This window comes from Saccostrea cucullata, unplaced genomic scaffold, assembly GCF_032062105.1.
Source record: "Saccostrea cucullata isolate Sc308-1 unplaced genomic scaffold, CSIRO_AGI_Scuc_v1 ctg356, whole genome shotgun sequence".
NCBI lineage: Eukaryota > Metazoa > Mollusca > Bivalvia > Ostreida > Ostreidae > Saccostrea > Saccostrea cuccullata.
In genome coordinates, this window is record NW_026918279.1 from 78,202 (window position 1) to 96,846 (window position 18,645).

General features: G+C 33.5%; 1 protein-coding gene across 1 annotated transcript; it reads left to right on the forward strand.

Annotated features, from left to right (window-relative positions):
- Nucleotides 1-10,826: 10,826 nt before the first annotated feature.
- LOC134261621 (uncharacterized) lies at nt 10,827-18,520 on the forward strand. The gene is made up of 3 exons (XM_062744046.1): nt 10,827-11,095; nt 13,131-15,034; nt 15,210-18,520. Exons 1-3 carry the CDS (start codon nt 11,056-11,058, stop codon nt 16,869-16,871), a joined length of 3,606 nt encoding a protein of 1,201 aa, XP_062600030.1. The 5' UTR covers nt 10,827-11,055; the 3' UTR covers nt 16,872-18,520.
- Nucleotides 18,521-18,645: the final 125 nt, after the last annotated feature.

Consider the following 18,645-nt stretch of genomic DNA (forward strand, 5'->3'; position numbering starts at 1 on the left):
CAAGACTTGAATTGAGAAATGGTCCAAGTACTAGCCTCTTTGTTGCTGTGGTCATATCAAATGGATAATTGCGTGACCTTCTACCTGCGTTGTTGTTTTTATTTATAGGCTGGGAAAAGTGTTTACTTAGCTTATGAACCTAATTTCATGTAAATAACTAGCTATTAGTACGAGGGTCATTCAAAAAAATACGTAGACAATGTTCCTTCTCATCATATTATTTTTACAAATCTTAATATCAGTGCTTTTTTAAATGTAAAAAGATATATTTTATAGATTTCTGAAGTTTCATTCTATTTGATTAAACGGAACTCATACTAGACAAATTTAAATGCAACATGTTTTGTCACCACGGAGCACGGTCAAAAACTGTGTAACGTCAAAAAATACGTCAAAGATCATTTCTCAAACTCACAGTGCCTTTTCATTTTATACATGGTTTGTATCGTATTCCTCATTCATTAAAATGTTTCCAGAACACTTGACACCTAGTATGCTATCAATAATTTGAGTATAATTTAAATAAGATTGTCAATGTTTTCAAATCCTTTACCATGTAACTCTGCTCTTACAGGTTCCGCAACAGTGAAGTGCACATCACGTTTCATGACGTTACTAACTCTTTTGAAAAGATTTTTAACTATAATCTGTTTTTTGCAGAACGCCCATCGCCCAATTTAAAGTCTTTACGCCTCAAAAATTGTCTGTTCTATTATAAACAAATGCACGACTCATTTTATGTATTTTCCCTGGTCTCTCCAGCATTTTCGGTGTTTGTTTCAAAAGTTTCGAAATGCAAAACAAAATTATATTGCTACCCGCTGCTCCGTGACGTCCTTCGACGTCATGATTTTTTGCTTTTTTAAATAAAGACTGTCTGTCGATAGAAATGGATATCTTTTAAACAAAGCAATGTATTACATTAACTTTTTGCTTTTGAAGAAATGAAACAATAGTAAATTTGAGTATGTAAATTTTATTTCATTTAAGGACAATTTTAAAGAGGTATGGCTATAGATATGAAAAGCGAAAAATCAGTCAATAACTCAATATTGACCCTGCTCCGTAACCCCATTTTTGCTGCCTTAAATCTTTGATATTTTTGACAAACATCAAGATATATTCCAATGTCTTTTCTCAAAATATTTGAATCTGTTGTTAAAATGTACCAATTTTGGTTTAAATATGACGTTAAATAAAAAAGTTATGACAAAAGTCTACGAACTTTTTAAATAACCCTCGTAAATAGATTATTTTTGAATTTGTTTTTATAGGTTAGTTTTCAATTGAAATAATTACCCCCTAAAAAGAGTACATTTTTTAAGAATACTGAAATTATTCCATATCATTTTATCTGGGTATAGAAGATAACCTTGGTCACAAATATTATTAATCATTTGGTTGCATTTTCGCTCACATTTTCACACGAATTGCATTTATATTTTTTTCTCTTATTTTTATTACACCTTCTTTAGAAACTTATCAACCTATCAGTTGAAAAATCGTTTTAAAAATCAATAATATAAAGTTGTACTTACCGGTATTTTTTTTCAACTTGAAACCTTAATTTTGTTTAATTTTATAGAAAAAAGTTGCTTTAAAACAGTAAATATGCTTCATTTTAGCATGAAACGCGAAGTATCGAGCAATGGAAAACCCAGGTCGACCCACTCATATGAATAAAAAAATTTTTAAAAAAAACAAACAATACTTCCATGTCTCGTTGACAGGTTTGTAATGTCCAGACCACTACTGACTGTGTAACAGCTGCTGCCATTATTTATCGATATGTCAGATTTTCTATCTGTAATATAGCACAACAATAGTTAATAATACATGGTTTCACCTGTAGGCGTGACAGTTTTCATTAACCATTATTTGCCTACATTTTATGTATGTGTAGTTTGCTTATTTTATTATTAAACATATTTCATATGTACATTTTAAAGATTTTAAGTTTTTATACAAATTATTTTTTGAGTAAAGTTTTGATATATTTGACGTAGCAAATTATTTTCTTTCCTTCTAGTTGTTTTAGCTATTATTTAATGAAAAAGAAATTCAATCAGAAAATGATCGTTTTAGCACATGCATGTAAACATTAAAATATTCCACGGGATATAGATAGATCATGAAAGTCATTAAAGCTAAGCTTAAGAGCCGCATTAAATTAATCTGCTTAATTATATTTCAAGCTTACCCTATTTATTGTATGTTTGAATTAATCAAGTTATCTGTGTTAATAATTGTTAACACGACAGGTCAATTTGTTAAAAATAGAAAAAGGAATGTTTACTCTTTCGAATTCATACATGTGGATATAAGAAATAGTCAAAATCAGATGGATAAAACATGCATGGGTTGTACAAGGATCATATTATACTTACCATTATTTCCAAGACTGTAACATTGTCACAAAAGGTAAACGAAATTTAAAATATTTAAGAAAAGGTTTTTTTCTTTTTAAAACCATTTTTGACGAAAGAAGAATAAAAAAGATCCTCGATGGTAAGCTAAATTTCCTTCTTTAAGAGCCATTCTCTGTAATGATTTGAAATTTTATATAGGAGCTGTGGCACGCATAGTCTCAGAATTTCTCCAAACTCTCTATGATAAAAGTCATTGATACCCTGAACTGAAATCAGGCAAAAATTGGTTGCTATGTTTTATAGTTACCATGGCAACATGTCTTAAAGTTCGAAAAATGGCATTTTTTAACATGTTTAGAACCCCATAGTTAACATTTGCGGCAAAGCAAACAATTGGCAATGACTGTTTCCAAAAGTTGAAGGTCAGATGTCTCAAATGTATGATAAACATGTTTGGTAAATCAACTATTACATACGTTACTATGGTAACAAAGTATTCAAAAGTAAAAAAAAATATTCATTGAATCATATAAAGTCATACACGTAAAAATAAAAAAGAATTATAGGATGAAATGTGACCAAATAATAGAAAAAAGAGCCTTGAAACATATACCAAGAACAAAATATGATATTTCATTTTGGTTGGCAATGGTTGTCAAGGTTTTTATACCACAGAGAGCCTTCAAAGTAACACTCTGCTTGTTTAAATCTGAACCTATCTTTTAAAAAAGCACATTTCCTCATATCTAATGATCAATTTTTAAAGATGTTGGTGTGCTCCTAGCTTTCCCATTTGAAAAAATTCAGATTAGATTCTTTAAATAGAGCGTTGCTATGGAGATAAGCAGAAAATATATGCTTAAAAACCTGAAAAATATTTTCTTTCCTTGGATACGTACTCTTATATGTAGATTCCCAAAACTTTTATGATTGATATTTATTAACAGATAACCTGACTTTTAATTTTGACTATCATCCAATCTCTAAGTGGATGCAAGAAGTTGAAACAGGGTTTAATATTGATAAAAAGTTCACAAAATTGAACATTTTCCCTTCTTGGTTACCATAGCAACAGTGTTGTTTTCTTCATCAACTTTTATCAATATATGATATTCAACTTCAGTTCTAACAGATAAGTACTATTCAAGCTGAATCCTTTAATTTGTTTCTTGATTATATGGCAGTTTAATTCTTAATGCAGTGAAAAATAATTCACTTTTAAGCACTGGTACTTTATTTCCATGGTAACACTGCAAAGTAGCAATTTTACCCAATTTTTCTTATGGTTTTGGTGTTGCAAGGTCCTAAGGATGCATATTTGCCAGTCTTGAATTTTCATGTTTTTCCTCAAGACAGTAGCATTAACCCAATCTTAGTTACTGGTTTTGCATAGTTACACTGTGTTACCATGGCAACCATAAAATTTATTTATAAAATAATATTGCTTATACTTGTATACTAAAGATCAAACATTTTCATTGTTTTTCTTAAGTCGATGATTGAGTTTTAGCATGTAACACCTACCATTAGTGAATATGGAGTGTTTTTCAGCATATTTCAGCATTTTAAATGTATTCCAAATGTACCCTTGGTTACCACTTACTTAGAGATATATTCTAAACAGTTTCTTTACAGTATAAGTGACATCAAGGTGTCATGTTTTTGTTAGAATGGTTTGTTTGCTTTTTCTAGTTTTTAAGTCTAGTTTTAGTCAGGATTTAAAGTGGCTGAAAATCTCGATTTTTCAAATTTTTCCGGCTGTTGCCATAGCAACCGAGACACTTAGCAACGAAATTTTGTTTGATATTTGTTTCTGGTGTCAAGTACTAGGCATGGGTGAAGTTTCATCAAAATCGGTGACCATGCGTGGCAACGAAGTTTAAGTGGTTACAGAGAATGGCAATTAAAAATCATTTCGATGATGGTATACTCTTGGCTAGAAAAAGGTCTTCAAGAGTCTTCAAAATAAGTTTATATAGGTTTTAAAGGTAAAGGTCTAAAATTCACCAAAAGAACTTTAAATGAAAGTGTTGAAAATATTTTCGTAAGATAAGAAGTGGAATATCTATTCATATTATTTAGTTTTCTAGTTTTTTTTCATGTTCTTCTTATCGCTTTTCTATGTTAAAGTATTATACTAATCTAGAACGAGAGTTCATGTTGAAGGTTTCATAAAATTAAAATACTGTATTGGAAAATATTTCCAATATTAGATAACTGTTGTGCCGTTCAAGCATCTACCTCCGTTGCAAATATTATGGTTCATTTCATAACAAAAAAGGTACATTCGTCAATTTAAAAAAAAAAGATGTCTTTAAAATTAATCTTCAAATATTTTTTTTTCTTTTTTTAATATTTTCATGCAATTTTGAATATTCCTCAAGGCATTGTCTAATATATACTAGCTGTCTTATGTTAACAGCTGTTAAAAAGCATGTTTTTTTTGGGGGGGGGGCTAAAAAATGGTAATTCACGAACTGTGGTCGATCTCATTACATCAATACCTATCCCGAGTAAAAGAAAAACTTGAAAGTAAAGACAACAGTCTAGAAGCTTCTATCAGGATAGAGACATATCAATTATACCAATACGACGTATAATTTATTCTTATAAATTAGATTTCTAACGAAATTTTTCACATTTGCAATTCCATTCTACTTTGTAAGGATTATGGGATTTAATTGTATTATAAATGTATCTAACCGTGAGTTCTAGACAAGTAAATTGTCCAAAGATTATTTCAATTTTCATGTCGTTAGCAATGAATAATGCTTTATAAAAGGTCATTTGAAGTATTGTCACTTTGATTCGAGCGTGTTCCGAACAGCAAATGACTACAGTCAATCGTTTAATAACCGTGCAGCTGTATTTTATTGGAATCTGTTGGTCTGGCCCTTGGATGTTCAAGTTTGAATCATGTGTAGGTATTATTACTTTAATTACTTTTTTAGTTTTCTAAGCACTTAAAATTATTGTATTTTCATGGTAAAAGAATTCTACCTCCCATTACTTTGTATTTAATAATGTTTTTTTTTTTCATCACATTATAGTCATATATTTACATCCACTGGATATTTTCTCCTTTATTTCTTAAGAAACCCCATTGCGTTCATCACTGCATAAACTACAGTAGGCAGGTCGCCTGTACAGATTTCTTAATCAGTGGCTGTTCCATCAATGAAACGTATAAAGACGTTCGCATCATTAATACAATAATTAATCTTTTTAATCCTACCTTAATTGATTATTTAAACAGATATAAATATAAACAATAAAATGCTTTCTTTGTTTGTTGTTACCGGAATGAACGGTCGCAGCTATTGCAGAAAAAATTCACATAACCCGCTTACGCGGGTTATGTATTTTTTTCTGCAGCAGCTGCTTCCGTTCATTCCAGTAACAACAAGCAAAGAAAGCATTTTATTGTTTAAATAATAAAGAATCAGGAAATGTTTTAGATGAGGTTTTTTTGTTTGTTTTTTTAAGGCAAAACTTAATTATGGTCTTGTCTGTATTATAAACATATGTCACTATCTCAACTAAATGCTTATAATTGATATGAGTATGAACTTATTACCCGTAATACTTATAGCACATTTATGACAAGGAATTTTTTTTTATAATATTTTTACTTTCAACAAGATATTGTTAAATAGATGCATATATATATATATATATATATATATATATATATATATATATATATATATATATATATAAAGCACAATTTACAACAACTCTTAAACTAATATAACTGCCCTAAGTGAAGAAATATTAATATAGAAAGCACAAAGAAATTCACTTTTACATGGATACCCACTTCCGCCCCAGCCCGGGGTTGAACTCTCGACCTTCGGAATCTGTCTCCTAGCAGTGCAGGAACAGCGCGCTAGACCGCTCGGCTATCTAGGCAAGTCAAAAAACTTGCTTTCGATGCCGATGGAATTCTCGCGGCGCTGCCCTACACTACACGGTCATTGAGAATAGAAGTGAGATACAGTTATTTGGACATTAGTTTTAACAGAGGATTGTTACCAATACATGTTGTAATGAAATTAATTATTATTTATAAAGCACAATTTACAACAACTCTTAAACTAATATAACTGCCCTAAGTGAAGAAATATTAATATAGAAAGCACAAAGAAATTCACTTTTACATGGATACCCACTTCCGCCCCAGCCCGGGGTTGAACTCTCGACCTTCGGAATCTGTCTCCTAGCAGTGCAGGAACAGCGCGCTAGACCGCTCGGCTATCTAGGCAAGTCAAAAAACTTGCTTTCGATGCCGATGGAATTCTCGCGGCGCTGCCCTACACTACACGGTCATTGAGAATAGAAGTGAGATACAGTTATTTGGACATTAGTTTTAACAGAGGATTGTTACCAATACATGTTGTAATGAAATTAATTATTATTTATAAAGCACAATTTACAACAACTCTTAAACTAATATAACTGCCCTAAGTGAAGAAATATTAATATAGAAAGCACAAAGAAATTCACTTTTACATGGATACCCACTTCCGCCCCAGCCCGGGGTTGAACTCTCGACCTTCGGAATCTGTCTCCTAGCAGTGCAGGAACAGCGCGCTAGACCGCTCGGCTATCTAGGCAAGTCAAAAAACTTGCTTTCGATGCCGATGGAATTCTTTGTGCTTTCTATATTAATATTTCTTCACTTAGGGCAGTTATATTAGTTCAAGAGTTGTTGTAAATTGTGCTTTATAAATAATAATTAATTTCATTACAACATGTATTTGTAACAATCCTCTGTTAAAACTAATGTCCAAATAACTGTATCTCACTTCTATTCTCAATGACCGTGTAGTGTAGGGCAGCGCCGCGAGAATTCCATCGGCATCGAAAGCAAGTTTTTTGACTTGCCTAGATAGCCGAGCGGTCTAGCGCGCTGTTCCTGCACTGCTAGGAGACAGATTCCGAAGGTCGAGAGTTCAACCCCGGGCTGGGGCGGAAGTGGGTATCCATGTAAAAGTGAATTTCTTTGTGCTTTCTATATTAATATTTCTTCACTTAGGGCAGTTATATTAGTTTAAGAGTTGTTGTAAATTGTGCTTTATAAATAATAATTAATTTCATTACAACATGTATTGGTAACAATCCTCTGTTAAAACTAATGTCCAAATAACTGTATCTCACTTCTATTCTCAATGACCGTGTAGTGTAGGGCAGCGCCGCGAGAATTCCATCGGCATCGAAAGCAAGTTTTTTGACTTGCCTAGATAGCCGAGCGGTCTAGCGCGCTGTTCCTGCACTGCTAGGAGACAGATTCCGAAGGTCGAGAGTTCAACCCCGGGCTGGGGCGGAAGTGGGTATCCATGTAAAAGTGAATTTCTTTGTGCTTTCTATATATATATATACATATATATATATATATATATATATATATATGTAGGACTCCAAAGTGCGATGGGACTCCAAAGTCCGATGGTCTGCGCCAAACCCCGATGGTTTGACACGCCAAAGTCCTATGGCGCAGAAAACAATAAACGTCTATGACGTCATAGTACTACTGAGTAAGAATGCGATGCCACGCCATGCCAATAAAAAAATACAAAATATCATAAATACAAGGACTAACCCTCGTCTTTTGGATGTAGGTAAAAAACTAAGACTTATCAGTCGAACAGTGAGTATCAACTCTAACCTAACTATCATAGGTAGGTGCAGGACTATTCTAAATCAGCCCAGTAGTGTGCGAGGACTTACCTTAAAATCTCTCGGGTGGGCTCGAAGAAACACCTTACTTTTCAAGGACTAACCCTTAACACCCCGGTGGTGTACGAGGAATAACCCTAATACCTCTTGTGGGTGAAAACAAAAAGCAATATCCGTAAAAACGTATGTGAGACGAATACTGAATCAATGGATTTTGAATGCAGGACAACGTCATGACGTCGGACTAGTGTGACGTCATAAACGTTAAATGTTCCTCCGCACCATCGGACTTTGGCGTATCAGACCATCGCACTTTAGCGTCGCGCGTCTCATAGGAAATGAGCCATCGGACTTTGGCGTGACCATCGGACTTTCGGGTCCGTAAAGACAGCGATCCATCGGGGTTTGGCGCAGGCCATCGGGGTTTGGCGAGACCATCGGACTTTGGCGTCACCATCGCACTTTAGAGTCTTACATATATATATATAAAGCACAAAAAAACCAACAACACTGTATATCCTAAATGTCGGATCTGCCAAGTAGATACAAGGTCACGGATGGAAATTTATATAAAGCACTAAAAATGACCAACGACACGAACAATAAAAATTGTCAAATTTTCGGGACGCCCTGTCCCTTCCTTAGGACAAAGAAAAAAGTTATAAAGTCATAAGAACAAAGGAAAAATAGACACAAAAACAACTAGCACTACTACTAAACACTAGATATTTACATACTTAATTACATGTTGAATTCGAAATTTTTAAGAACACTAATAAAGAAAGAACTCCGGACCGCTATGAAATGCGTCCGTTCTATCGGGTATACTCGGGTGAAGTGCGATTTACATAATTGAACGAATTAATTATGCTAATTAATTACGACAATCAGTAAATCGTACATTGTTTCATTCTCTCAAAATGGCGTAACTTTACGTAATAAAGAATAATCAAAGAAAAATAAGATGGCAGGGATATTTAAACATATGAATTATGATCCATTATAAATTTTGAAATATTTAAAGACTTATTACCGGGAAAAAATAATTAACAAAGGTGAAAGCAATACATAGTTATGTGGGTTGTTCGAGAGTTGGTGACGCAAATTGACTGTACAGTTTACACTAAGTTGAGAGAATAAGCTTGTTTAGTATCATCAGGAATTGGGTCTAGTTTACGTTCATTCAGTTTGTTAATACCATTAGGGCGGAATGACTTCAATCTGTGACAGGCAATACATGATAGGCAAAACCTATTACGCTACAAGGAGAAAGACACTAGCGGTAGGGTCCCTCTGGTAACCACATATCATCCCGTCCTTAAGAACCTTAGCGGTATCCTTCAAAAGAACCTACCAATTCTCCATTCAAAGAAACGAATGGCAGAGGTCTTTAAGGAACCCCCATTGGCTGCATACAGACGCCCAAGGAACCTAAAGGACATGGTAGTAAGAACCAGACTGGACAACCCATTACCTAACGGGGGCTTTAAAACTTGCTCTGACAGAAGATGTCTTCTTTGTAAGCACAGTACTGACACAGACAGTTTTAACAGCCCTGTTACAGGCCGCAGCTACAAAATACTAGGAAATTTGTCCTGTCATACTGACAACTGCATTTATCTCATCAGTTGCAAAGTTTGCTCCAAACAGTATATTGGTGAAACAGGAGATCTCCGCAGGAGAGTCAATAACCACCGTTCGACCATTAGGACCAAAAAACTCAATGAACCCGTTGGGGAACATTTCAACCTTGAGGGTCACAAATAGGAGGACATGACAGTAGTGGTGATTGACCATAACCCAAGATGGACAGATGCTCAGAGAAAAAGCAAAGACAAGTTCTGGATGCACAGATTGAAGTCATTCCGCCCTAATGGTATTAACAAACTGAATGACTTCACCAGAATGAACGTAAACTAGACCCAATTCCTGATGATACTAAACAAGATTATTCTCTCAATTTAGTGTAAACTGTACAGTCAATTTGCGTCACCAACTCTCGAACAACCCACATAACTATGTATTGCTTTCACCTTTGTTAATTATTTTTTCTCGGTAATAAGTCTTTAAATATTTCAAAATTTATAATGGATCATAATTCATATGTTTAAATATCCCTGCCATCTTATTTTTCTTTGATTATTCTTTATTAAGCAAAGTTACGCCATTTTGAGAGAATGAAACAATGTACGATTTACTGATTGTCGTAATTAATTAGCATAATTAATTCGTTCAATTATGTAAATCGCACTTCACCCGAGTATACCCGATAGAACGGACGCATTTCATAGCGGTCCGGATTTCTTTCTTTATTAGTGTTCTTAAAAATTTCGAATTCAACATGTAATTAAGTATGTAAATATCTAGTGTTTAGTAGTTTAGTAGTAGTGCTAGTTATTTTTGTGTCTATTTTTCCTTTGTTCTTATGACTTTTTAACTTTTTTCTTTGTCCTAAGGAAGGGACAGGGCGTCTCGAACATTTGACAATTTTTATTTTTCGTGTCGTTGGTCATTTTTAGTGCTTTATATATATATATATATATATATATATATATATATATATATATATATATATATATATATATATATATATATATATATATATATATATATATATATATATATATATATATATATATATAAGCATCACAGGTCTTTATTATTATGATATCATTGTAGAAAGATAAATTAAAAAGCTGCTGACCTTAGGCAAATAAACCATCTGTTTCGATAATAATACTGAGTGTCTCTCTTCCAAATTCATATTCTTTGACTAAATAGCAATACAATTGGCTATAATGACAGTTCGGTAGGACAGCTATGATCGGAGTATAAATGGAAAATATCGAAAAACTATCCCCTTTTAACCTATATTTCTTTCAAAGTGTTTAATTGTGGCGTGTGCAGAGGACGATGATATATCAATGGTCATCTAGCTATCATTTAGGATTGTATTATACGCAGCAAATGATTACATCAGTAAACGTGGATTAGTGAATCGGAAATCATGGGTTTTCATTATAGGAATGTTCAAACAAGAATTCTTTGTAAGTATCGTAAATTATGCATTCGATATCTAAACGTTTCTTTTAATTTTTAAGCAATGAGATATATAACTATAATAAAAACTCAGATAGAATTGATAATTTTAATGACTTGAATTGCTCCTTAATTATTTATTCTATAACCATAACTTTGATGTCTCAATTGGATTGCTCCTTAATTATATAGAGCTTATCTATTATATAACCATAACTTTTTTGACAAACATAATAACATAATTTTTGACAAACAAATACGAAAAATGTCAAACTTTGCAAGCACAAATTAATAATAAACACAAATAGATTTAGCACGTTGAAAATTTATAATTCGTAATATTGCCCCTGATACAAAAGTAAATTATAACTTTGAGGGTTGAAGGATATATGATACACAAAAAGACATCAACTTGTCACATGTCACCTGCAGATTTTTATTATCGATGCTTTAAAAACGCGCTTCAGTAATGAAAAATCCCTATCAAATCATGCAGACATATTTCTTTTCATCCAAAGCCGTTCTTTATTTTTATTTAAAACTAAACTCAACGCAAAAATATTCCCTTTCAAATAAGATCTTACTTGTAAAAATGGCGCGAAAGGCAAAGAAAATATAAAGAGCGTTTATTACTACATACAATGATGAGATTGTGGAAAGCTTTCAAATGTTCATTTTAGGATCAATTTAGCCTATTTTATCTTAAAGAGAGTGATTTGAAGTATATAAAGATGACATCAACAAATGAACTTTGTAAGGAAGCTACTTGTATTGTCAGTTGTTTCAGTTTAATCAGTACTATCAATATAAGTACTATCAAGGCCAGGTTACTGTTTTATTTATAATTATTAGAAACAGTACAATGTGACTTTCATTAATATATTTATGTATATCTTTCCGGGAACAGTTTCTATGTTCTGTACTAAATCTGTATACGATTGAACTGAATACAAGGATGTAAATAATTAAATCCTATATTTTTAAGATTGAAGAACTATCTTCAAAATTAAGACTTTTTTTCCCAAAATGATATTCCAAGCTGTACATGTGTTGATTATATTGTAAAACAATTTACATTTTAACTTGCCTTACCTTATCTAGTCTTCTTGAATACTGGCGATGCTATTGAGGTGCCGAAGCAACCATTCCGACATATCTTTCACTTGATCATTTTCACGTGTCCCTCTCTTTATTAGCGCCATTGTATGGAAATACAGCAAAGCAAACGTATCGAATTAATATACCCCTGGTCCTTTTTTACGGATACATTTGAAACGCGGTGGTTTCCGAATGCACACAAATAATCCCAAAACTATTGATGATATGAGGTTTTTACTATGATTTCAAAACCTTTTCGAAAACATGAAGGAAAAGGAAACCTTGAAAACAAAAACAAAAAAAAAAAACAAAATAAAATAAAATATGATACTGATAGGATATACTTAGAAAATGAAAGAATAAACGCAAGATACAGTAGGAAATAATTGCTAGTACCTATCAATTTTACGGAAATGTTCAGTAAATTAAAAAAAAAATAAGTTATGCCTATGATAATAAGATGATTATGGAATTTTTCAAAATGAAATATGTCTTTACATGTAGGTACAATCGTAGAGTGACATAAAATATTACCCAAAATACAGCCAGAATGCAGGATTTGGCTTCTCTATTTTCAAATTTCTTGGGGGAAACCCCCCGTACCCCCACCAGCAGGAGGGGGATACCCCCTCCCGCACGTACCCTGCTTGTCGCTTTGTGACTCGACCAGCAGCCTTTGGCTGCTGGACAACCTAATACATGAACAGGGCAAGTAAATATAAGAATATGCTAGCCCTGCTGGCAACAATGGATTTAAAGTTAGTGTCGATCCCTGTAAAGAGAACACATAAGCAGGTAATTTTTAAATTGAGGGTTTGGAATATTCTTCAAATGATTTTAAATGATCATAAACATACATATACTACATGTGTAAGGAATATTATTTCTATTTGCCTTGAACTGCATGCAATGAAATTTAATCACAACACATTATTTTCTTTTTAGATACATCATCAAGTGTCAAAGCATTCTGGTTGATCAAAATTGTCTTCTATTTGTCGATGTCTCCTATAACTACCGAAAAAGTTGATAAAGACTGGAAGAATCTAATGAATCAATATTCCTCAATTTGTGGCAGAGACGCTATCTGTGATCAATCTTTGATAGGAACCACCACCGACAGGAAAAGCAACGTTTCCTGTCCAAGTTGTAGCTGCGATAGAATGTGTCGGATTCATGGTAACTGTTGCCTTGATATATCGTTCAACACATGCGTGCAAACCTCGTTCGGTTCTGAAGGGAAACAAAAATTTTACTTTATGAAAAACGACTGCCTCCCAAGTGCTGATAAACAACTTGTAAGGAAGTGTCAAGAAGCAAACGAGAATAAGAATTTCCTTCGAAGAAACCCTGTTACCTCGAAATCAACTAATATGTCATATAACAATGCTTACTGTGCTCATTGTAATAATGAATCTATTTTTGTTCCTTGGGATATTGAAACGAATTGTTCCATTGGTCAAAACGTGTTTTCCACCATTGATGAGGTATGGAAATATTTCCAATCTAAGCATTGCTCTTTAAGTTTCATCCCTTCAAATGAAATTCGCCAGAAATTAGAAGTCCCTAAAGTATGTGACTGGAATAAGCATTTCATCGGTGAGTGCAATGCCACGGGAAAGCTATCTTCATTTGATTCGACAGTTGAAACTGCTTGTAAGACAAACTATCAGCCTTTTGGCTTGTTTCAAAATCCCTTTTGCCTAATGTGTAACATTGCAGATGACTTGTTTGGACCACCAATATCAACTTGTAATGTCACGGGGCAGATTGATTATATTCCTCAGGATTTATATGATGCGTGTATCAACGATACTGTAGAAGCATTACAATATCCATATAAAAACAAATATTGCAAAGAATGTAATTTAGTCAAAACAGGACGAACCGATATAAAGTTGCAAGACGCGACATTGTCTATTAATATTTACAACAGACCAATGACATCAAACATGCATGGGCAATCAATTCCTGGAAAACTCACTTATGAATCTGAGTTTAGGGTTAGCAATGTAAATTTTTCCTTTGACTCCTCGATATCAATCCGTTTATATAACATAAACAGTTTTTATCAAGCATATACTGAAGATTTCGGCTGGTTTTTAAAAAGGAAATGGTGTCGAAGAGCCAGGTCCCATATTGATGCCGATGCAGAATATTCAGATGATAAACATTCATATCTTCCTTGTTCATGTACCTCTGAGTGCAACAATACCAACAACTGTTGTGAAGATCCAAAGTATAATATAATTATGAAGCAAGTCAACAAATGGTCATGTGTGGATGTATCGTACCCGCCAATTCCAGATTTTCACCAGCATTCTTATTTCATGATAAGTAAATGCTCAAAGGCTTACAATAACACTGAAATCAAGAATCTTTGTGAAAATGACAATAAACATTATCTTAGTCTAATTCCAGTCACAGATAAAGATACGTCGGTTACGTACAAAAATTATTTTTGTTTTCTTTGTGTTGTACCAGATAGCAACTATATTCAAAACCACACATACCTAGTGCCATGGACAATTTCCTTGGCATGTCCCAAAATTTGGAATTTTAAACGTGAAGCCAGCTTGGAGCTTATCATACAAAACGTTGACTCTAGGAATTGTCAGCTAAATTTTCAGCCATCCCTTTCTTTTCCACCCGATTGTGTCTTTTCTGTAGCTGGAAGTCTGTACTGTTCACTATGTGATCAAGCAAGAACGACTGTAGGTGGAAGATATGAACTTACTAATTATCGTACAATATTCTCGTTATTTGAAAACACAGATGAGATAGACTTAGAAAAACCTAAAGATCCTAACGCAAAATGTCAAGATAATGAATTTTTCGACATTTTCAAGGTAACTGTATAGCTACATGTATGCCATATTTATACCGTTTCTCTCTATGTGTTTGATTATTCTATAATTATTTACAAACACTTACATTCTGTATGGGTTTCAGTGCCTCATTTACATTTAATGTTTCTGTTTGTTTCAATTTTCATATGATCAATTTTTTTTTGTTTACTTTAAGGGAAAATGTCGACAGCTTTTCTGTTTCCCTGGCAAAACCCTTGTGAATGGGAAGTGTTATCCACTGATTTCATTCCGATCTCCTTTAATTTACAACATAGCCTTTAAAGCAAGTCTTCGAGTACACCAAGGCTATATGCAGATGAACCTTGACCAAGTAATTCAAACAATGATTTCCTTCTTGATAGAGGATCTTCACAATGGAACCGATCTAAGTGTTAACATTTTGGAATATCGACAGCGCTACAGAAGAATGTGTGAAGATACAATTATGGTGCTTGATTCAAATCCACTAGAGCTCAGCATCTTTATCAAAATAATCATACAAAGCAAGAATAATGTGAAAGATCGAAATGAAATCGAACAAAGTCTTTATAACGCTTGTACGAAGACTGGATCCTTCCAAAACTTTTCGTTGGAATTTTCAGAGGATGTAAAAGCTTGGTTTCTACCAATCCAAGAGAAAACATTACCGTTCCTCCAATTATGTGATACACACTATCAGTCTTTTCGCCAATACAGCAATAACCCAGGTATTGATATCACCAAGCTTTTGTTTTGTCCGCAACTGTCATTAACAAACGAAGAGTGTCAGATTTCGCATGATGGACTACAGGTATATGTTTCTTCTTTGAATCGGACATTCTTTTATAATGAATTCTCCAGAGGTGAAAACAATACGGTACGAATATGTGCCTCTGACTATACACCTACGAAACAATCTAATCAAACTCAGTCAGGATCTGGGGAACATTCAGAACATTTCTTTCTTGAAGTATTGACAATTCTAACAACTTGCATATCCATTGTTTCTCTAGTTATTACTTTCATTGTCTATTCCATTCTCAAAAAGCTTCGCACTATCCCAGGTCAAAATTTAATGTGTTTTGTAGGATCACTGTTCTTTGCTCAACTATTTTTACTCTTTAAAGGTGTGTTCGAAGATAACAAGATAGCATGTAACGTGGTTGGGATATTCATTTACTACTTTTGGCTTTCTACATTTACATGTGCGAGTGTTTGTTCTTTACATATGTTTCGTGTGTTTGTGTGTGATGCTCGATTTTATGACAAAAATCTTTGTAATCATACCATCATATTATACTCGCTTTATGCATTTCTGGTTCCTGTATTATGTATTTGCCTAACCATTGGAATTCATATGCATCTCTCGCAATCTTCTCTGACAGGGTTTGGGGGAAGTTCTTGTTTTATTGACGACAAGGACACCCAACTTTACAGCTTTATTCTTCCCATCTCCATTATTTGCTTCATAAACTTTATTTTGTTTTCTATAACATTTTATAAAATCCACAGTGCTCCTACTATTGAAAATACACAATGTCGAAACGATCTTAGAATTTATTTTAAGCTTTTTCTTCTGACTGGTACAGCATGGGTTTTTCAGATCATAGATGGACTGTTCCCTGTATCACCCTTTTCATACCTGGTAACAGTTATAAATGGCTCACAGGGGGTGTATATTATGATTTCTTTTGTCTTTACTCACCGCGTCAAACTCATGTTTGTGGAGTTGGGTTGGTTTGATAAACTGGGTCTTCGAAATGGAAAGAAATCACAGAGCAGTGGGGAGACAAAACTAACCCATAGAAGTGCAGCACCATCAGAGCTTGCTAGAATTTATCAACCATGTTCAACTTAATAATTTGTACGAGGGGCGTTCAATAAATAATGTGATTGGGGCTCGGAAAGAAAAAAAAACGCTTTTCTATGATTTCGTCTGAATGATTTAACTGAAATATTCTCTTTTAATTAAAACACGTTTCCATAACATTTTTATTCAATTTCTTATTGTTTTAGAACATTTATTTTTGAGTATGACCCTTCGTATACTGGAATATGGCAGATCCAATGATTTGCTGTAAATGTTTTTTTTCCTTTCTGATAGATGTTATCTAAGTAAGTTTGGGAAATGAAACAGTCAAAGGTTGAAAGATCTGGCAAAGTTTGTTGGTGTGACAAAACATTAACTTTCTGTTTATCCCAAAAACTCCTGTACTCTTCTTGGCCTGTGGGTTGGACGCTGTCATGAAAAATTTAATGTAATAAATTCTTCATTTTTGGTTCCTTCCTCTCACAAGTCTTTCAATTGTTTTGCAAAAAAATGTTTTCTAGACTCCTCCAGAAATTGAACTTCCTCTCCGAATATGAATTTGAACAATAAAACCGCTAATATTTAAGAAAATAGCATTTAAAACTGTTTTTCTATCAATTTTGCTATGTGTCTTAAAGTCAATAAAACATAATCAGTGATAATTTGTTGAATTTTCGCAAATATACATTGGTTGTTGTAAGTCCTTGTTGCCAAGGACGGTACCCATTTTTCATGCCCATTATATAATTTTTGTTTATTGAAATCCACCTGTTCACGTGTCTATTAAACGTACATTGGTTATTGTAAATTTCATATATTTCAGTTAATATATTTTCGGCATATTCTTTCACAGCTGCTTTAATGAAGCGTTTAATTTTACTCTAGTTTACTGATTCTTGACCATTCATTTTAAATGCAGTGTCTTGGATAGCCCTTGTTTTTCAGCTTTCCACAATGAAATAATGCGATGAAAAGTGGTCACACAAACTGTTATTAATTCAGTAAAGATTCAATAATCAGAGAAAGCCAAGCTTAATGTCATATGATTTCTATGTTGTATGTCATCGAGCTAATGACATTATTTATTGAACGTCCCTCGTATTTGAAAAAAAATGTATCCAAATTTGGAATTCGACTCATTAGCTTATAGAGATTGGTCCATTATACATAAGAGGGGTTCTCAAAAAATTCCTGGAGAGGATCATATGACTTAAAACTCCTTGAGATACAAGAAAACATTTATAACATTTACTTGACATTATCTTTTTCTGTCCACAGCATAAACTCTTAAGTATGCAGCTCATCTTTGAATAGTTTAAAAGTTTTACGTATAAATTTCAATAAAGTGAAACCTAAAATTACCTATTTCTCATGACCAGGAATTTGTTTGATGAACTGTTATAAAGTTAACACTATTCTAAGGCACTCGCTTTATTGCCTTAGTTTTTCTAGTTAGATCTTACAATAAATTCGGTAAAGTGATCTAAAAAAAATTCTGGTGAATGAAGCCAGAATTGGGTTTGTTTTGGCTTTTTGTCACAATGTATAATGTTTCTATTGAAATTTTAATATAGAATTTGAGAAATTAAAGAGGCCAGCAAAAGACAAAGACTTTTTTGTCTAACATCCTTCTCGATACTTTTTACTCATATGGCGGGCATCTGGGTTCGATCGCCGGTGGCCAGATAGCTCAGTTAATGGTAGAGCACCTGAGATCTAGGGGGCCCGGGTTCGATTCCAGGTCTGGTCTTCTGCATACCGGTATTTCTCCTCTCCCGTTAACTCATATGGAAACGTCATCACTTGCCGTTGGAAGGCTAAA

Bases quoted from the DNA above. Each gene is read 5' to 3' on its own strand.
- LOC134261621 (XM_062744046.1), top strand. From the start codon at position 11,056: ATGGGTTTTCATTATAGGAATGTTCAAACAAGAATTCTTT. The intron at 11,096-13,130 runs GTAAGTATCGTA...TTTTCTTTTTAG, and splicing joins TGTTCAAACAAGAATTCTTT to ATACATCATCAAGTGTCAAA. The intron at 15,035-15,209 runs GTAACTGTATAG...GTTTACTTTAAG, and splicing joins AATTTTTCGACATTTTCAAG to GGAAAATGTCGACAGCTTTT.